At 62.1% G+C, this 19924-nt stretch overlaps 2 protein-coding genes across 7 annotated transcripts; both read right to left on the reverse strand.

The window, feature by feature from the left end:
- Positions 1-21: 21 nt before the first annotated feature.
- RPS6KB2 (ribosomal protein S6 kinase B2) lies at positions 22-6283 on the reverse strand. 2 transcript variants are annotated; one of them, XM_036326458.1, is made up of 15 exons: positions 6141-6283; positions 5761-5801; positions 5549-5669; positions 5224-5292; positions 3772-3919; positions 2664-2721; positions 2468-2568; positions 2274-2364; positions 2100-2190; positions 1878-1985; positions 1268-1330; positions 1086-1163; positions 889-996; positions 682-794; positions 22-421 (listed from the first exon to the last, which is right to left on the reverse strand). In XM_036326458.1, the coding sequence occupies exons 1-15, from the start codon at positions 6222-6224 to the stop codon at positions 235-237; spliced, it is 1461 nt and encodes a 486-aa protein (XP_036182351.1). In that variant the 5' UTR covers positions 6225-6283; the 3' UTR covers positions 22-234. The 2 variants fall into 2 exon arrangements, 1 of the variants encoding a protein (XP_036182351.1); XR_004970594.1 differs by lacking the exon at positions 22-421 and having other exon boundaries at positions 1086-1095.
- On the reverse strand, positions 6244-16898 carry CARNS1 (carnosine synthase 1). 5 transcript variants are annotated; one of them, XR_004970593.1, is made up of 10 exons: positions 14919-15379; positions 14110-14199; positions 13376-13863; positions 12990-13164; positions 12815-12900; positions 11599-11830; positions 11193-11476; positions 8725-9675; positions 6744-6884; positions 6244-6384 (listed from the first exon to the last, which is right to left on the reverse strand). XR_004970593.1 is itself a non-coding variant. In XM_036326453.1 (10 exons), exons 2-10 carry the CDS (start codon positions 16421-16423, stop codon positions 8440-8442), a joined length of 2868 nt encoding a protein of 955 aa, XP_036182346.1. In that variant the 5' UTR covers positions 16424-16449; positions 16845-16898; the 3' UTR covers positions 7043-8439. The 5 variants fall into 5 exon arrangements, 4 of the variants coding, with proteins under 4 accessions (XP_036182347.1, XP_036182346.1, XP_036182348.1 ...); XM_036326453.1 differs by lacking the exons at positions 6244-6384; positions 6744-6884 and adding exons at positions 16421-16449; positions 16845-16898 and having other exon boundaries at positions 7043-9675; positions 14919-15192; XM_036326454.1 differs by lacking the exon at positions 6244-6384 and having other exon boundaries at positions 6519-6884.
- Positions 16899-19924: the final 3026 nt, after the last annotated feature.

Below are 19924 nucleotides of genomic sequence, written 5' to 3' on the forward strand. Positions count from 1 at the left end.
CCAAAGAAAGAGCCAGGTCGGTGCCATGATCTGATCCTTTATTCTGCGAGCACACAGCTCAGCGGCGGGAGGCCCTCCCCCGCAGCCAGCCCCCACTCATGATTCAGGGGCATGGCCACTCCCAACAGAGACACACTCTCACACACACTCACTCCTGTACCCCAATGCCCCCTGCGGTCCTTCTTGGCCTGCAGGGAGGAGCCTCAGCAGCTGGCTTCATCCCTGCCCATCCTCCTAGTGCCCAGGGTGCCCACGGCCCCTCTTGGACTTCTTTTTCCCTGAGGGGGGTCGGATGGGGAGGGGGACAGTGCTCGAGGGTGGTGGTGGCGGTGCTGGCAGGAGAGGAGGTAGAGGGGGCTCCATGGGCTCTGGTGGGCCGGGGCTGGGCCGGAACCCCTCAAAGGGTGAGAACTTCAGGGGGCTGCAGGGGAAACCAAGGCAGAGTCAGCGCCTCCTGGCACCAGGGCAGGAGGGCCGACTTCCCCACCTGCCTGGGTACATAGGCTGTGAGGGCAAGTGCCCACCCAGGCAGCCCCTGCCACCAGGCACCCCCGAGGTGGATGGGAACTGAGGCTGATGCTGGCTAAGAGCCTCAGCCGGGGCCGCCCTGGGCTTGACGGCAGAACCACAGCTCGAACCGGCCTCCTGGCCCAGCCCTAGGCTCCCCTCTGTTCCGAGTACCTGATGGGGGTCCGGGGGCTGCTGTTGAGGCGCCTGGGGGAGCGCCGCTTGGGCTGGAAGGAGAAGCCCTCCTTGATGCTGTCCAGGACGGAGGGCGCCACGTACGTGAAGCCCTGGGGGCAGAGGCAGGGCAGGCGATGCTCAGCAGCCATGCTCCTCAGCCCATCCCGCCCGTGTCCCCGAGCCTGCAGGCCGCCCAGACCGTACCAGGAAGGCCTGGTTGGCGCTCTCACTGAGGGCCGTGTCGTCCGGACTGTCCACTGGCGTCTGCCGCGTGAAGTGGGTGTCAAACTGGCTCACGTCCTCTTCTGACTGCTGTGGGCAGACCAGAGTGGGGAGGGGTCAAGGGGCGGCCAAAATGGGGGTCCTCCACCCACCCCTGGGCCCATGGGACCACCACTCACCAGGCAGGGCCTGAAAGGGGGGTCCACACGGCGGGCCAGGAGATCATCCCAATTAATGTGCCGGAAAAAGGGGTGCCTCTGTGGGTAGAGCGCCCCCAAACATGCCAACAGTTCACCCCCCTTGGCATCCTCAGTAACTCTCTCTGCCCTCCAGCACCCCCCTATGGTGGTCCCAGGCCCACCTGTACATCAGCAGCGTCCCCTGGGCCACCCCCGATCCGTTGGCTGGGATTCCGCTTCAGAAACTAAAGGACAGGACAGAGGGTGGGGTCTGGGACAGAGGTGGTGCTCGGGGGTCCCCGTGTTCCCAGGAGCTGGCTGGGGAGCGGATGGGGGGTGGAGAGGAGGGAGAAGTGGGAGGAGGAGGCCTCTGGAGTGTGGTCTCTACCTACTGATGCTCAGACTTCCAAGGTTTGGTCCAATGTCCCCTTCTCTACGAAGCCTTTACAAAGGCCCATGGCTGCTGGCATCACCCCAGGGTGCTTTAGTGGGGACCCAACCCCATATCTGCATGAGAGCCTACTGTGCCCTGGTTGCCTTTTCAGTGGAAGAGTGGCTAGCTCATCACGAACGCTTTGCAAGTTAGGACCAGGGACTTGGGGTCGGCAGCTGCTCTGCGTCAGAGCTAAGCCCCGAGCTCAATGTCTGGAACTGCAAAGTGGGGCTCCTCCATCCCAGGGGCCCCCTGCACAGGCTGTAGTGCTCTGGCGCCCCACGACCCAGAGGCACTCAGGAACCCACGCAGGGCCTGGGCAATGAGCCGGGCTGGACCAAGGGCAGGAGGGAGCCCACCTTTTTGACGAGGTCCCGGGCATCCGGGGTGAGGTAAGGGGGCAGCGCCAGCTTCCCTTTGATGATCTTGTCCATGGTTTTCTTCCGATTCTCTGCAGTGAAGGGTGGCTGAGGGGAGGAGGGTGAGAGAAGCCTTGTGGGCCTCCCTCCGGGCCCTGCCCTGCCCGGGAGAGGGACCTCCTCCTGCCCTCACTCCGGCCCTCCCCAGGAGGCTGGACTTGCCGATCCAGTGAGCATGTCGTACATCAGGGTGCCCAGGCTCCACCAGTCCACCGCCCGGTTGTGGCCGCTGCGCACCAGAATCTCAGGGGCCCTGGAAGTGGGGTAGAACCATCAGCTGCGCCAGGCCCTTCCTGGCTGTCCTCCCAACCCTGGGCCTCGCCAGCTGCCCCTTACATGTACTCAATGGTGCCACAGAAGGTGTGGGTGACGACACCCTCATGAATGGACTCCTTGCAGAGTCCGAAGTCCGTCAGTTTGATGTGGCCTGAGGAGGAGTGTTGGAGGAGTGGTCAGGGCCCAGGCCACCCCACGGGCTCCTCAGCCCTCCCCGCAGGTTCTGACCAGTAGAAACGACTGCACATGCGCACCCTGGCTGTTCAGCATGATGTTCTCGGGTTTGAGGTCCCGGTAGATGATGCCTTGGGAGTGGAGGTGGCCCAGGGCCAGTGTGATCTCTGCCAGGTAGAAACTGCAGAGACGGGACAGGGAGAGGGCAAGAGTGACGTGGGGAAGGCAGGCCCCGGGGTCCCGGAGCCCCCGGGAGAGAGGGGAAGTAGCACCCACCAGGCCGTGTCTTCCAGGAAGATGCCCTCTCGCTCCAAGTGTGTGAAGAGCTCGCCGCCTGCGACACAAACACGTCAGCAGCCGTGTGCTGGGACCCAGCTCCCTTGTTCTCCGAGCCTTGGATTCCTCTTGGGGGAGTGGGGCTCATGATCCCGCCCTACCTGCCTCACAGAGCTGCCGTGGGGGTTCAATTCAATTCAGCAAACATCTACCGACGCCTACTCGGTGCCTGGCCCTGTGCTGGGTGAAGCTGGGGACAGAGATAAAGAGACCCAGCCATTGCCCTCAGGATGCTCAGTCTAACGGGAGAAGACATGCCAGACGGAGGCGGCAGCTCTGAGAGCTTAACCCCAAACACCTCACAGAGGAGACAAAGGACAGAATTAATCCCAAGGTGAGGGGACAGGAAGGCGTGGCAGCCGTGGGACTTAAAGGGGATGCTGAGATGGCGCTCGGGGAAAAGCAGGCCTGGACCGCTCCATGGCGAACAGGAGGCCCCCAGGAGAGGCCAGGCCAAGGAGGTCAGGCTGTATCCGGGCAGTTACAGGGAGCCATGAATTCTGAGGAGTGTTGGGAACAATGCCAGGCTCTGAGGCGGCGACCTGGGAGTTAATGGAGGAGACACTACGAGAGGCTGAGCCGGAGTTAGGACAGCTGTGCCCTCCCCCTGCCCCTGGAAGAGTGGAGAGGATGGAGTCATGGCAGAGAATGACCTAACTGGCTCTGGGACCTGACTGGACGCAGGTAGATGATGCCTGGGGAGTGGAGGTGGCCCAGGAGGAAGGAACAGGACACGAGGGGACAGTGGAAATGGATAAAACAGCCCTCGAGACTTCTAAACAAACTCGCACATTCCCATCCACCCCAACACAGGCGAGGGACACAATAGGCATCAGATAGGTGTTTGCTGAATGAATGAACAGATGAATGAATGAACAGATAAACGAATGAACGAATGAACGAATAAAGGGATGGACAGAGACTGACAGATGGGTATGGGGGCCCCCTAGCTGTTCTACACACATCTCTCCAGGCTCCCCTCAGACCCCCAGACCTTCCTGTGCTGGTTCCTTGGCCCTGCCCATGCCCTCGCCGGGCCCCCTCATACCACTGAGGCACTCGAGGATGAGGTAGAGTTTGCCACCAGTCTGGAAGGCATAGGCCAGCTCCACAATGAAGGGGTGCTTCACTGACTCCAGAATGTTTCGTTCAGCCCGGGTGTGCGCCGTGTCCTTGGCGTTGCGCACAATCTTGGCCTGGAGAGACAGGGATCGGTTAGAAGGTGGGTACCGGGGGCTCCTTCCGTCCCTCCAGCCATTATCCTCCAGCCACCCTCTCTCAACCTCTAGCAGTTTTCGCAGCCTCAGCACTACCGATGCCTTGGTGTGGGGGGCTGCCTCGTGCACGGCAGGATATTTAGCAGCGTCCCTGGTCTCTACCCACTGGGTACCATTAGCACCCTCTCTAGTCACGATTCCAAAATGTACCCAGGCATTGCCAAACGTCCCCTGGGGGCAAGGCTGCCCATGGTCGAGAATTACTGCCAAAACAATACCCCGTCATGAGCTACATACTGACATTTCAGTCAACAACAAAGCACATCTATGACTTTGGTCCCACAAAGTATAATGAAGCTAAGAATTTCTGTCTCCTAGTGATGAGGTAAAGTCCTAACACAACCCATTTCTCGAACGTTTGTGGCGATGCTGGTGGAAACTGACCCACTGGGCTGCCAATTATATAAAAGCATAGCACTGCCCTGGCTGGTTTGGCTTGTTGGTTAGAGCACGGACCCAAGGACTGAAGGGTCATGGGTTCAATTCCCAGTCAAGGGCACGTGCCTCGGTTGCAGGCTCAATTCCTGGACCTGGCTGGGGCATGTACGGAAGGCAACCAATCTATGCATCTCTCTCACATCGATGTTTCTCTCTCTCTCTCTCTCTCTCTCCCTCCCTCCCTCTTTCACTCTGTCTAAAAATCAATGGAGAAATATCCTCTGGTGAGGATTTAAAAAAATATGGTATCCACAATTATGTAGAGTACATATTTGCAAACAATAAATGACTATGTTACTGACTCATGTATGTGCTATACTATACTTTTTCTCTCTATTTTCGAGTGTGCTCTTTCTACTTATAAATACAACAGTCTGCCCTGCTTCACCGCAGCAGCCTCATATATCTCGTTTACAGCATCTTTGGATTGCATCACTTTCTCGTGTTTGATCTAATCTTGCGCTGTTGTGTGCAATGATGTGCTGGACAGGCTGGTAGCCCGGGAGCAGCAGGCTCTGCCCTATTGTCTGGTGTGCAGTAGGTGAGACCATCCAGGCGTGTGTCAGTGCACACTGTGATGTTCAGAAACAATGGGATTGCCTAACAATGCATTGCTCAGAGTGTGTGCCCTCATTACGTGGGGCATGACTGTGATCACAATTGACAACAGACCAGCAAAGGCCCAAGAACAGGGCTGTCTCCTCCATCATGCTCCCTGCCATCTCCCCAAAACCTAGTGTAGCACGTCGGGAATGGCCGATTTGTTGGCTGGATAAATAACTCACCTTCCTCAGGACCTTCATGGCATATATTTTGCCCAAGTTGGTGCCCTGCACCTTTCGCACCTGGAACACCTGTAGGGCAGGGAAGACAGGATCAACTTCCCTCTCCACACCTTATCTTCAGAAGGCCCCACCCCACCCTGAAGCACTGGGACCTCGAGGCTGATGCCACCTCTAAGGGTGGGGCAGTAAAGATTTTAAGTGCGATTCTAAAAGGATTTGCCCTTCCACCCTTTACGTTTCTGCCTCTGGGTTCTGTGGGAGGCTCCGGGTTGACAAGCCTGGAACCCCTGGCGGTGAAGCCTGTGAGGGAGGAGGGCGCCAGTACCTTGCCATAGCCCCCCTTGCCCAGCACACGCAGCAGCTCAAAGCAGTGGGGCCCAATGCGCTCGGGGCCGGGGTTCACACTGGTCTCCGTCAGCTCCACCTCCTCATAGTGCCCCGCGGGCCTGTGGACACAGGAGGGCGATGAGGGCAAGGCTCCCTCCTCCCCAGGTTCCCTCCCCCACTCCCGCCTCCCCCCGCACGACCCTCACTCACTCCAGGGCAGCCGTCCTCAGGTCGGCGAGGGGACACGCGTCCTGTGGGGAACCGAGGGGTCAGAGGCCAGGGAGGTGCAGGACCGCTCCCGCACGAGCTGGGCTGCTCGGCCCAGGAGAGGAAGGGGCGCGAATGGGAGCTGGCAGGTGACGGGCAGGACTGGGAGGAGAGGACGAGAGCAGAAAAGGAAGGATCGGGGGTAGGGCCTGGAAGGCAGGTCGGGGTGGCGGTGGGGAAGGATCTGAATAGGGGCCGGAATCTGAGAAAGATCGGGGTCTGCAGGAGCGGGGTCCACTCTGATGGGGGGCGCCGAGGCGATCCCAACGGCTGGGTGATGGCATCGGCTCTGGGATCCAGCCGCGCCCGGGAGGACCACTCACCGCAGGGCTGAACTCTGGCTCGCCCTCGCCCTCGCCCTCGCTGCCTTCCTCCGTCTCCAGGTCCAGGTCAAATACGGCCGCCATGGCGGCGCCGGCCCCGCGGGACCCTCGGCGCGTATCAGCGGCTCAGTGACTGACAGCCCGGGCCGGGACTCAACGTCATCTCTCCGCGACGTCGACGGCGGCCGGCCGCGCGCGCCGATAACGCAAGCACATCTCCCTCCCGGGAGCCGGCCGCTTGGCCCTAGCGAGGAGGAAATATGGCGTCCGCCGCAAGGCCTCTCGGGAGTTGTAGTTCAGATTACCAGGACGCCCAAACCGGCGGCACCCTCTGTCGAAAGAGACCTTCAGTCTTCCCAGCACAGCTCTCCGGGAGAGGCACCGGCCCGGGGCGGCCTCGGAGGCGCCCGTCTTGGCTCTTAGAGAGTTTGAATGGGGCAGAGCCGGACGCGCGACAGGTATGAGTGTAAATGCAATTCTCAGCCTTGCTGAGCCTTTCGCTGCCAGGCTGGCTGGGTGGCGATTGGCCAGGCCACGTCTCCCATCTGTTCGCCCCTGAAAGGGAGGCGGCTGCATCAGTGTCTCCCTAACGTGCCTCCGTACCTCCGTGTTCTGTCTCCGTGCCTCCGGGTTCCAGGACCCTGCAGGTCAGAGCATTTACTCGGTGACTGCTCCGTGCCCAACTGACCGCCAGGCTTTGTTGCCAGGTTCCTGCCAGAAAGGACTTGTGTCTCATTCATCCACCTGTAAATATAGGCTTGTGTTGGAATTTGCTCCGCTGCCAATTAAAGCACATTTTGTAATCCGGCTACCTGATACGGAATAGGCGCTTAATAAAACTTTGTTAAAAGAAAGAATGAATGAATGAATGAACGAAAGAACACACCAAACCTGGTCTGTGACTTTAGATTTGGGCATGCATTCTTATTGGATGGGGCTCTGTGGGGGTGAATTGGACCAGATGAGGCCTGGATGAGTAGATATAAACTCAGATATACAGATCTCAGGGGTCTCCGTGCTGGAGGAGGGTCATCTGGTTGGATGTGACCCTGTGGGTGTAATTCCACCCTAAGGAGGCCCTCAGGTTTGGGCGCTGGTGTGGATTCTCCTGGCAGGCTCCCACAAAGGTCAGCCCAACAGCCTGGCCAGTGTGGCGGTTGTCCTTAGCTCCAGATGTTACAGGTATCCCCTAGCCACCCCTCACTTCTCCCTTCCCCACAAAGCTGAGCCTGAGAGATGTTGTCCAAGTCGCAAGAACCTATCGCAGACCCTGGACCTTTAAGTAGTCCTTAAGCCTTTATTTGGAGAGGGATGCTTCTGGAGCTGTCCATTGCACCATGCTGAGCACACAGGAGCTCTGAAAGCAGTCTCCCCTGAATTCAGGAGTGAGACTCTCCTCTGCCAGTGCTAGTCAGGTGTACCAGGGGCCAAAGCACCTAAGCTTGGGGACGATACATGATGCATGAGGGGCTGTTCACGTGTGTCAGAGCCACATATGAGGGCAGGGAGGTTAGCAAGGCCTAGAAGCCGATGGGCGTGTAAGACAGTAAAAGCAGGAACCTGGACCCTACACCTTGTCCCTCGACATTCCACCCACTGTGATGTGACCTTCAGGCAATGGTTTTTCCTCTTGGAGCCTCTTTCCTCATCTAACGGGTCAGTCATGTCTACATGGGGGGGAGATGGTAACTGCTGACCTCCGGCCACCTGCTTCTACTGCTCAGGTCAAATGAGGCAGGTGCAGCCTTGCCAGGGTTGTCAGCAGGCTCTACAACTGTCCTGGAATTTGTTAAATGCGAGGGTGAGAGTGAGAGGACAGGGCATTTAGTCTCAGGTTTTCTCGGGATTTGTCCAAGGCCAGGGCCTGCCAGGTTTTCTCCTCCTGTCGATGACAGGGAGAGGGAGATGCTTGGAGGGGTGGCAGGATGGGCTAGGTTTGGGCACACTCCCACCTCCCTGGAGGTGGTGTGCGTGTGCGTGTGTGTGTGTACGCGCGTGCGTGCGCAGCTGTTGTCCCTTCTCCATGGCAAGAGTCCTGGGGTAGCTGTGGACTGGGCTGGAGCCTTTGGGAGGGAAAGAGGGCCCAGTGGCCCCCCCAGTTGCTATCTTTTATGGCTCTTAATCCCAGGAGGCCTTGGTGTCAAAATGGCCCTGCCACTCCGGAACGGACCTGAGGCCTAGGAGTGGGCCAGGCCAGGGCTGGGACAGGGCGATGGGTGGAGAGGCAGGGAGAGTGTCAGGAAGCTGAAGGCAGCGCCGCACCCCTCCAGCACTCTGGCCCTGCCCCCTGACACCAGTGCTATTTGAAGTGGGACAGGAAGTGGGCAACGGGGTAGTGGGGCCCATCGAGGCCCAGGCCCTGGCAGAGTCCCAGCAGGCGGAGGCGGGCCTCGGCCGGGCTGGGCCCAGCACAGGCCACACTGCAGTAGGGCTCCTCATACTCGCCAGGCACCTGGGCCTCCTCTAAAGATGTAAACTGGCTGAAGCGCAGCAGGCCCCGGTCGTGAAGAGCCTGCAGGGCCTCTTGGCTGGCAGTGGAGCGCAGCACCTGCAGGTGCTGGGACACTAGGCCAGTGACACCCACCAGGTAGCCAGTGGCTCGCGGGTGAGGGGGCACGGCAGGCCGCAGGCCGCAGGCCGCCATCGCAGCAGCCAGCAGCAGGTCCACGCCGTAGAGCTCCAGGATCCAGTCTCGAAGGTAGAAGCCGCCCATGCGGGGGTTGATCTCAATGAGCCGGGGCCCAGCCCCCGTCAGCTTGAGCTCGACATTGAAAACCCCATCCAGCAGCCCGCAGCCCAGGCAACAGCGGAAGGCCGCCTGCACCAGCTGCGCCTCCTGCTCCGGAGCCAGCCCGGTGGGCATGCAGGCCGCCGTCTCGGTGAAGCCAGGCAGCCGCGTGGGGCCATTGTCAGAGACAAAGGCAGCCAGCAGTTCCCCACGGAACAGCACGAGGTCCACATCGTGCTCAGTGCCCTCGATGAACTCCATCAGCAGCATGGAGTTGCCCCAACCCAGCCCAATGCCAGGGTGATCGGCCTCACCCTGCAGGTCATGGGCGATGCGTGAGAAGTGCTGGTGGCACTGCCGTGCATCCTCCACCAGCCGCACGCCCACTGCGCCCGCTCCAAACTCCAGCTTCATGACCCCTGGCAGGGGCACCTGGCAGACAGCCCTCTCCACGTCAGCCTCACTCTCCAGGGGGCAGCAAGGCACAGCATGGAGGGAGGGCGAAGGCCAGGGTGGGCCTTGGCGTCGCAGCAGGTGCAGTTGGGTGCGGCTCTTCTGCTTGGCCAGGCGCATGGCAGCCGGGGGGCTGCAGGGCAGACCCAGCTCCTGGCAGAGCAAGGCTGTGAGCACCAGGCAGTCGTCCCAGTAGGAGAAGCAGCCATCTAGCTGCAGGCCACGTGCCCGCACCAGCTCCGCCAGCAGCCGTGCATTCTCCTCATCCCTCCGGTGCTCCGTCACATCAAAGTGGATGAAGGTCTGCACCAGCTGGGAGGCGAAGTGGTTGGGGTCTGACTCCACCAGGTGCAGCTGCAGAAACCACAGGAGGGCAACACACTCAGATCAGCCCGTGCTGGCCGCTGAGGAAACAGAATGGGGCCCAGAAGGTGGTCTTGGCCCTCAGGGGAGATGGGTTTACCAACGTTAGGTGCTCAAGAAATATTCGTTGATGACTGAGTAGATGGGAGGTGCAGCGGTGGGGCATGTAACCCAGCCTGGAGGGGAGAGAAAGCACCCTAGAAGAGGCAGTGCTGAAGCTGGGAGCCGGATAAGAGCCAGCCAGAGGCAAGAAGGCTGCAGGAGGGAGAGGGCAGAGGGGTGGGGTGCGAGGGCAAGTGTGCGCATTCCCACGGGCAGCCTCACTCGGCCAGGATTTGTCGGGAAACCACCAGGTCTGGGGCTCAGGACAGGTGGCCCGGTGTCTTTGGGGCATTATGCTTTGGCCGTCATTTATCCAGTGTGTTCTGACACTGGGAGGTCCGCACAGAAGAACCCAGTGGGGCCCCACACCTCCAACGCTCACTGCCCGCTGGGGGGCAGACAAAGCAGCTGGTACCCAGGGCAGAGCAGCCCCTGCAGAGGGCAGGGAGGGTGGCTGTCTGCACTGTAGCATGTGAGGAGTGAAGAGGCATCCGGGTGACTGTGTGTGCAAGGCAGGGAACATGGAGGCACAGGGACAGCTGGGGGGGGGGGGGGGGGAGCAGTGCACTGTGGGAGAGGGGAGACGAGGCCACTGTGTAGATGGGGACCAGGAAGAGCCTCGATATTTGGCCTCCGTTTTTTATCTGCTCAATGGGGATAAGAATGCCTATTCTGCCTGCACGGCTCCAGATTCTGTAACGAGGCCACTTCTGTGAACCTGACTCGGATCTGTAAGCTGCTCCCAGCACCCTCCTGGTGGTGCCCTCGGGATTCAATCTCAGAGGAAGCGCCTGCCCTTTCTGCAGGATAGGTCCAGGCTCCTTAGCCCGGCATTCACAGCCCGGTGCTGGCACTAACCCTGAATGCGGCCCCCGCGCCTCCAGCCTGTCCACCCTGGGCTCCCCGTAAAACTGCGGGGACAGAGCCTGGCCCAGCGCGGCTCAGTGGTTGAGCATCGCCCGATGAAACAGGGGGTCGCGGTTTGATTCCCGGTCAGGGCACATGCCGGGGGTTGCAGGGCCGGTCCCCAGTTGGGGGCGAGCAGGAGGCTGCCCATCAATGATTCTCTCTCATCATTGATGTTTCTCTCTCTCTCTCTCTCTCTCTCTCTCTCTCTCTCTCTCTCTCTCCCTCCCTCCCTCCCTCTCCCTTCCTCTCTGAAATCAATAAAAAATAAAAATTAAAAAAACTGCGGGGTGCAGGGACAGAACTGGGCTAGACTTCCTGGGCCAGGCGGCTGGCTCGGCCCCTAGGACTTGGGACCAGCGCCCCAGAGAGATCGCGGGGCGCAGACCCCACCCCGGAGGCTGCCCCGCCCCCAGACCCGCCCCCCACCCCCGCTTCGGGCCCCGCCTCCACCACGCAGACCCCGGGCTGAGCCCGCCCCGCGCCCACGCGCCGCCCACCTGGAGCCCGTAGTCGCGCGCCGCCTCCCACACGAACTTCTTGCTGACGCTGCCCGCGCCGACCACCAGCAGCTGCTTGCCCGCCATCAGGCAGCGCGCCGAGCGCCGCAGCATGGTCTCCACCAGCGGTGCGGCCGCCGCCGCCTCCTGGGTCGCGGGCCCCGAGCGCGGGGCAGCCCAGAGCCCCTCGAGCGCCCCGCACGCCTCCAGGCACAGGCCGCCGTTCAGCTCCAGAGCCACCGGGGTCAGCGCGCCACCCGCCACCGTCAGCGCGAAGTCCACGCCTGGGCCGGCGCGGGGCGCGGGGCGCGGGGTCAGCGCGGGCCGCCCCGGGCCTGGCCCTCCCCACCAGTGGCCCCCGCGCCCGGCCCCGGCCCCGGCCCCGGCCCCGGCCGCCGGCACTCACCGAGGAAGTCCGTGCGGGCCAGGCGCCCGCCGCGCTGCTCAGCGCTCACACCGGCTTCCAGGGCCAGCACAGCGGCCAGCGCAGCCTCGGCGGCCGTCTTGACGCTCCGCCGCACGCCCGCCACCTGCGCCGCCTCTCCCAGGCCGCACTGGGCCAGCGCCGCCTCCAGCGGACGCGGCAAAGAGTTCTGGTGCCGTAGAGGCCGGTTCCCCCGGCCCACCGCGCACACCACCTGGGCGGGCTGTGGCTCAGGGGACTGGCCCAGGAGGAGTCCTCCCACGACATCCCCCCACCCCACCCTGTGCATGCTGCCCCCTGTGCCAAGATCCAGGCCAGACCTCTCGGGACATCCAAGAAGCCCAGTTCTCCGAAGTGACTTACGTTGCACAAACCACCTCCACAGCCACTGCCCATCTGGTCCCTAGACCCCTGGGGGACTCCACCCAGGTTTGATTCCAGCTGGGGTCTCTGCTCCCTGAGGCCTCCAAGCATGCTGGCGCCTGTGCCACCCTGGTGTGCCCCAGCCCAGCAACTCCTTGAGGACAGGACTGAGCCTTTCCCTCCCAGCTTGGCCCAGAGCTGTACACCCAGGAGGGTCCCCAAGCCTTCCTGAGCTCCTCCCAGCTTGGAGGCCCCACCTAAGGGCTCCAGGCTCTGGAGGTTTGTCAGGGACCGGGGTCGGCCTCTTCTGTGGGCAAGAGCTCCTTGGGAAGAGGACGCAGCCCCACGCCCTGGGCGGCAGCATGGGGATCAGTCACGGCTCCTGATGTGGGAGGGGCGCAGGAAGGGTTGGAGGGGCATGAAAAGGGCCAGACCCAGGAGTCCTCCCAGAGGCAACCACGATCCCCCTCAGGATGTTGTCCTCTTGCCCTGGCAGGTGTGGCTCAGTTGGTTGGAGCGTTGTCTCAAACACTAAAAGGTGGTGGGTTTAATTCCCGGTCAGGGCACATATCTAGGTGGTGGATTTGATTCCCCAGTTGGGGTGCGCGCAGGAGGCAACTGATTGATGTTTCCTCTCTCTCACATGGATGTTTTTCTCTTCCTTCCTCTCTCTCTAATATCAATAAAAACATTAAAATGTTATAAAAAATAAACAGCTATAAAAAAATTCTTTTTTAAAGATTTTGTCCTCTCTGCCCAGGGGCCCTCATCAGCTCAGTGGGGCTGGACTGGGGTGTGGCAGCAGGGTCATGACCTAAAACTGGGCCACCCTCACCTTGCTCAACAGGGGCCTGTCACCCTGTGTCCGACACACCACAGCACAGATCCGCAAAGCCAGCTCCGGCCCTGGCGGGGGATTTCCTGGGGGGAGACGGTGAGGCCTGAGCCCAGCACAGCAGCCAGGAGACCGAGCCGAGCTCCCACCCCTGGCCGGTTCAGGTGGCTCTCACCTGGGGCGGGCAGCCGGGCAGGTGGGCACACAGCCTCCACCAGGACACTCTCCTCCTCCTCCAGTTTCTCCAGCAATGCCACCACCGTGTCGGCCACTGTGCCCACCTCTGCTCGTGGGTGCAGACGTAGTGCCTGCCGCCCCCGCCAGCGCCAGCTGCTAAGCTTGATGGCCACCTGCAACCACAGAAAGGGGAGGGGCTTGCTCACCACCCCTGTGCCTGCGGGATGAGGTGTCACACCGGAGGACGAGAGGGCAGGGGGTGGCCGCAGAGATGGGGCGGCAACAGGACACAAAGGTGGGGTAACTTCCCAGCAGGACTTGGTGACCATCCATGGGTCCCATCCTGTGGCATCTACACAGATCTCCAGGGCAGGAGCCTGGTACCTGCAGGGCATCGCCCAGGGCCTCCGAGTGCAGAAAGGCCCCCACTTCCTCCTTGACCAGTGTCTCCTGGCCCTCTTTGCCACTCAGCTCCACCAGCCGGAGTCCCGGGCCATCATCCCCTCCCCGGAGCAGTGTGGGCGGCTTGTAGGTGAAAGCCAGGGTCGCTGGCACAGCCACGCCGCCTCGTTGGGCCAGCAAGTGCCTGGTCAGCAGCCGGTCCTCCAGCAGCCGGGCCAGCTCCGCCGAGGCTCCGGTGGGGCAGGTGAGGTCGCGAGCGAGCTCAGCCGCTTCCCGCCCCTGGCCAGGCCCCGGTCCCAGGCCCACCAGGAAGTAGGTGGCTTGGCGCTGGGGGACAAAGTCATCCAGGAAGGTCAGGCCCCCCGGGTGGAAGCTCACTGCCTTGGAAACCAGCAGGGCCGCCTCTCCTGGCCGCCCCGGTGCCGGCACCTTTGTCAGCCACGCAGGGGACAGGCAAAGCAGCATGTTTCCTGTGGGTAGACGGGGGAGAGTCGCTGGCCAGGGAAGGCTTCCTGTCCCATGCCCTCCTCCTCCAGCCCGGGCCCCGGGCAGTGGGGGCAGCTGCTCCCAGAACCCACCCCCGCTCTGAGCATGGCAGCTGGCACCCCGGAATGCTGGCAGCTGCCAGGGTTCGCGGGTATTTTGGGATGTGGCTGGGCCAGGGCAGGGCTGCCCTTTCTGTAGGAGGGGGTGGGGGAACTTGGGTGCACACTCACCGGGACTCTGGACCCCACCCTCCAGCAGCACAGACAGAAAGGTGCTGGGGGATCCCAGAATGCACAAGGTCACCTCTGCCCCAGGGCGGCCTCGAGGGAAGAGAACAGGCCAAGCTCACCAGGGACTCCCTGCTTTTCTCCCTGCCCACCTCTCCTGACCCCATGGCCCTTCTGGGTATAGATGAGAGCAGTTAAAGGGACAGAGGGGAGCTAGAGAGGGAAGAGGAAGTGCTGTGTCCCCCCCCCCCCCCCAGGCTAGCTCCCTTCTCTCTGCAGCTGGTCTAGAGGCGCTGGAGGTGGCGTGACCAGAGACCTTGGTTCTAGCCTGAGCTCCGCCACGCACTTTCCTGGGACCCTTGGCCCCTGTGCAGTGGGAGGAGGAGCCTCTGCACCTCGTTTTCCAGTCTGTACAACGCAGCCGAGGCTGATTCTTCCTGTATTTTAGAGCTTTGGTGGCCACTGATACGTAAAATAGGTAAAGCAGGCCAGGAGGCTGGGGTCCCATCTGCCAGCTGCCTCTACTGCAGCTCCCAAGACAAGACACTTCTCTGGAAGCCGGGGCTCCACAGACCATGGGCTGCAAACTCCGGGGCTGGACCTTCTGGGGGTGGAGGGAAGCCTAGGTCTCTGACGTGACTGGTGCCAGAGGCCCGTGGAAACAATGCCCGCCTGCCTGCCCGAAATTGGCCCGGGCTCCAGACCTAGTCACAGCCTGGGGGAAGGGACTGACCTTGACAGGGAGGGAAGCAGGCTGGGCTGCGGGCACCTCCCTCACCCCAGGGGTTCCCCCCCGTGGAGCCCTTGGGCACCTGTGCGGGGCGCCTGGCTGCGGTCCTGGGTCTCCGGAAGGCCAGCTTGCTGCAGGCAGCTCTGCAGAAGGCTGTAGTAGTAGGCGGTCCGGGCCCCGGCCTCTGCCCCTTCGGGGGAGGCCTTGCAGTCCAGGCCCACGTCGAGGCGCCAGGAGCCAGGGAAGCAGTCTGGGGGTGGCAGGCCCGAGCCTCCTCCCCAGGGGCCCTCCTTGTCTTCCAGGCCCTTGGAGCCCAGGGGGCAGTCCCACTGGGGACCCAGCTGATCCGAGGAGAACTGGGGGGCAGGGGCGAAAGTGGTGGGTGTTCGGCAGGGTGAGCGCAAGGGGCGCATTAAGTCACTCAAGAGTGACGTAACCTTGGGTTACATTCAGGGCAGACCCCGCCCCAAGAACCAGGGGAGGCTGAGGTTGGTTTGGGGAATGAAGACCAGGAATGTGTAGGTGGGAATGCTTTGCAGACTGTACGTGCAGTGCCCTCAGGGGGGGAGGGGGGAGGGTGCTGCTGGCTGGACCTCGCTTCCCCCACCCCCACCCCCACCCCCACCCCCGCCAGGTTTGCCCTAGCTTGGTTCACAGGGCCAGAGGTTTTAGTCTGTTTTGTTCTTCATTGCAGCCCTGGCACTGAAACAGTGCCTGACAGGCTGGCTGCTCAGTCAATGTTTGTTGACAGAACAAGTGAGCAGAATAACCCAGCATCATTCTTGGCTGCTGGTGTCTCTCTGGCCTCCGTGACCCGTCCACCTGCACGGAGCTCTGCTGAGACCTGGATTTATAGGTGAATCGGTTCCTTCCCATCCCCAGGGTCGGACTTCCTGTAAGCCCACCCCTAGGCTGGGGATGGGTAGGGGAGAAGCGGATGCCCTTCCTTTCAGCTCTGAGCCATGGAAATGCTGCTTTGGGTGGAATCTTACATCCTTGGCTCCCACCTGGGCCTGCTCAGAGGCTTAGAGCGCACACAGTGGTCCTCTTCTCCAGGGGACCAGCTGGCCACCTGGGACAAGTCATGAGATTTCTTTGGCCCTGTGGGTGCTACGTGCCTGTCCTGTCCCACCCTTGGGTGCTGATGAACCTTGGACCAAAAGCATCACCTCGGTGACCGGGGGGACAGTGTGCTGCAGGCGGCCAGGAGGGCAGAGGTCTGGGTCCCAGCTCACCAGTCAGTGCCAAACTCTGAGCCTCATGCCCTCCCGTAGAAGGCGAACTCCCTGAGAGCCCAGATGGGGTTCATTGTCACATCCCCCCCAAACCTAGAATGGTGCTGGTGCCTGGAGATGCTCCATAAATGTTGCAGAATGAATGGATGCCAAGGGAGACCAGCAGTGCCCACCTGCCAGGCTGATGGGAGAGAAGAGCCCTGACCCGCAGGAGCTGCTTGTCCGGTGACACAGGACGGGGCCAGGGGGCATGTGCTGGCGAGGGGCTGGGCTTCTGGGGAGAAGCTGCCCCCTGGGCCCTCTGTCTGGGGGGGCCTTGGGCATTGGGGAGGGACCCGAGGGGACTCACCATCTTGCAGGTGGAGAGAGGCTGAGAGCCTGGCGGCAGAGACAGAAGGAAGAGAGACCGGAGAGGGAGTCAGGGCCGCCGGTGTCCTCCCCACAGCCCAGCCCCTAACACTCAGGGGGCGGAGAGGTGGACAGCGCAGCCGGAGGTGCCCGAGCCTGCCCCACCCCCACGCCCACCCCCACCCCCAGGAGGCGGAGGGATTTTGCCGCCCTGACCCAGGGACCCTGCACGGGAGCTCACACCTCACCCGGGGAGTGTGAGCTCCTGCCCGCAGCCCTGGGGGCCAGGCACTCAGCCAGTCCCTTGGGGGCGCGGGTCCTCGCGCCGCAGCCCCTGCCCCTGCCCCTGCCCCTGCCCCTGCCCCTGCCCCTGCCCCATAGCGCTCCTCCTTGGCTTTCCCGGGCGAGGGCAGGAGCCGGGATACCTGGTGGGTGGCAGCGGCTCGGCGGGACTCGAGGACCAGAGGGGGCTCGGCCAGGGCACGTTGGGAAGCGCGGGGCTGAGGCAGCAGCGCTTTATATAGCAGCGCCCGGGGCATGCCCAGTGCTGGGAGGGGCGGCGCGGCCCGAGGCCACCGCCCGCGGGAGGCCCGCCCAGACCGCCGCCCACCCGTCGGGAAGGTCGGTCGGAAGTCTGGGGACGTCTTGGGTCCCTGGGATGGGAGGACACCCGGCCCGACCCGAGGGGGCAGGCGCCGGGAGGGCCAGGGAGAGACCGACGGAGGAGCGCACGGCATCCTCAGACAGAGAGCCAGGGGCCGGGGCCGGACCGCCAGAGCGGGCACCGACGTAGGCTGTGGCGATGAGGACGGGGACACAGAGAGGACGGCCCCCAGTGGAAGAGAAGGATCGAGCAGAGGGGGAAGGTGGGGGAGCCGAGCCAACAGACTGGTGCCAGGGCTGCCCCTGGGTGGTGTCCGCAGCCAGCAGCTGTCTGTCCGGCCAGGGGCACGCTGTCCTGCGGCCACAGGTCCCTGTGCATGGGCCCCTCCTCACAGGGGCAGTGACCACTCAGTAAGGCGTCCGCACAAGGGCAGTCCCAGTTCTGCCCTGCTGGGGGCCAGAGGGAAGGGGGTGCCCAGCCTGGGGGAGTGCCCGTGAGTCTGAGCACCGGGAGAGGGTCATCTACAGGATCTGCCCTGCCCATCAATACCCAGGCCAGCTGGACACCCACAGCCTCCCTCAGACACACATCCTTACACCCAGGTGCGCCCACAGAAGCACACCCAAGAGATCTGGCTCACAGCCACACATTCACCCCCAGAAACACAGCCAGAGACTCACCCTCTGCTCAAGTGTAAGTGTGTCACACCCGGTGGGTTCCAATCCTAGTTCCAGCGTGGGACCTGGGCACCTCCCCTTTCTGGTCGGAACCCCACTCACCTCCTGCCTAAGAGGGGGCTAGTTCCCACCTCACCGGGCTGTTCAGGACTGGCCCGTGCCAGCACCCAGCACGTGTAGGCGAGGCTATTGCTACAATTCCTCACCTCACCCCCCAACCTCAGACCCTCTCCCTGGCGACCCCCTGGCTGTCCCCATGTGCCTCCTGGGCTGGGGAGAGTCCTGAGGGGCCCCTGGCACTTGTTGGGACAGGGTTGGCGGTTTGGGTCCTTTCTGCAAGTGTATACAGAGTCGCCGATGAGGACCCTCCTCTGTCTACCACTGGAGGGACGTGGAGGGGAGGAGTGACTTAAACAGGGTCCCCCAGCCCGGCCCACACCGGCCCCCCACACACAGCAATCCAGGGCTGGCTGCTGGGGTCTCACAGGCTCCTGGAATGAGGTGCCATGGCAGCGGGAGTGGGGCATGGAAGTCCTTGAAGGGCATGAGCTTGACACTTAACAAGTGTCGACAACCAAAAATTCAACTAAGTTTTAAAGATCTTACTGGCTTTATCCAATGATTCATAAATTGGGCAGTAGCCGATCCAGCAGAGCCGAGGAGCTGTGCAAAAGCAAAGACTACGGGATAATTTAAAGATAAAGAACAAGCGGGTCCTGGCAAGGAAGGACACTGTGTAAAAAAAAAGGAAGGACACAGTGTTGTGGGCCTGATTAGAATCTCGGGTGGACCCACCCGCTCGAGGGGGAGGGGCGGGGCTGGGGGAGGGGAGGCCTGGCCTGACCGGGTCCCAGCCTGCCTGAGGCCCAGTGTGTCCCAGCTTGGCCCAAATTACAGCTAATCACGCCCCCCTCTTCCCCCCCAAATAAAAGACAGACAGACAGACTACGGGCAGAGGGGGTCTGAACGAGGAAGTTTTCTAGGCAAAAGAGCGGTTGGTTAGTGCAAGGTGGGTCATTGCATTCCTTCCGTGGGCGGTAGGGTTCTAACCAGCGCTGACCAGGTGATTCCCGAGGGACTGGTTTAAGATGCCGCTTCTGGGAGAGCAGAAGCTGGAAGTCAGCCTTGGTTTGGTGACAACGTGTGGCTTAGCATCAGTGACTTCATTTGGGACCCGTGGCCTGTTTTCACACAAGCTCTGCAGCATCTGCAGACTTTTCTCATCCTCTGATGGGAATTACAGGGCCTCCTGTCACAGAGGCTGGGCGAGGGGCGCCTGGCAGAAGGCAGGCTGCTCAGTAGCAGTGACCGTGTCCCAGGTGCTGCGTCGAGGGCCTTTGCGTCGCATCTCACTTAACCCTGTGAGTAGCAGCTACAAATCTCTACCTTTTACAGATGAGGACGGTGCAGCTCAGAGAGGTGGTGTTACTTGCCCAGGGTCACACAGCTGGTGAGTGGGTAGTTCGGCTCTTCCCTCCACCGGAGTGTGTGCAGCCATGCACAGAGAGCAGTGTGGCTCTGTGCCCACTCCCAGACCGCCCTGGCTAGGCACCGGCTGAGGTGGCATTTGCCTTGTGGATGCAGGGAGGGAAGTCAGGCCCAGGGCGCTGGGATGTGAGGCAAGCAGGCTGGCAGGGCAGTCAGGGGTAGGGTTAGGGTTAGGCCGGCCACTACTCCATCTAAGCAGGACTCCAGGCGTGCTTTCTCCTCTACTCCCCACTCCCACCCTCCTCCTCCCACCCTGCTGGGAGGGTGCCCAGGGGAAAGGGCAGCAGGACAGGAATGGGCACCCAGCGAAGTAAGCGTGCATGGGAGCCAGCCCTGTTGTCCTGACGATGGCTCCTGTCCCAGGCACCCACGAGGGCAATTAACGAGTGTAGGAGGGGTTTCCATGGTGGCAGTCCCAGGGGCTGCAGCAAGGCTTCAGCAGGGGACAAGGGCCAGCGGGACCTTTCTCCTTTGTCCTGGGCACACTAGGCCTTTGTTCCCGCCGGATCATGGGTGGGGTGTGAACTTGGGTTAGACCCCGCCCCCCCACCCCCGCCCCGAACCCCGGGTCCTGAACCAGATTTGGGGGAGAGGCAGAATAGGGGATAAGCCCCACTTCTGGGCCCAGCACCCACTTGGGGAGCCCTCCTCCCACAGGTGCTACCTGCCCCTAAGAGGCTGAGCAAGGCAGGCTCCCCATTGGGCCCTGTTGCTGGTAAACACCTTCCAGCAGCCA

The sequence above is a fragment of the Myotis myotis genome, unplaced genomic scaffold (assembly GCF_014108235.1).
Source record: "Myotis myotis isolate mMyoMyo1 unplaced genomic scaffold, mMyoMyo1.p scaffold_m19_p_10, whole genome shotgun sequence".
Classification (NCBI taxonomy): Eukaryota; Metazoa; Chordata; class Mammalia; order Chiroptera; family Vespertilionidae; genus Myotis; species Myotis myotis.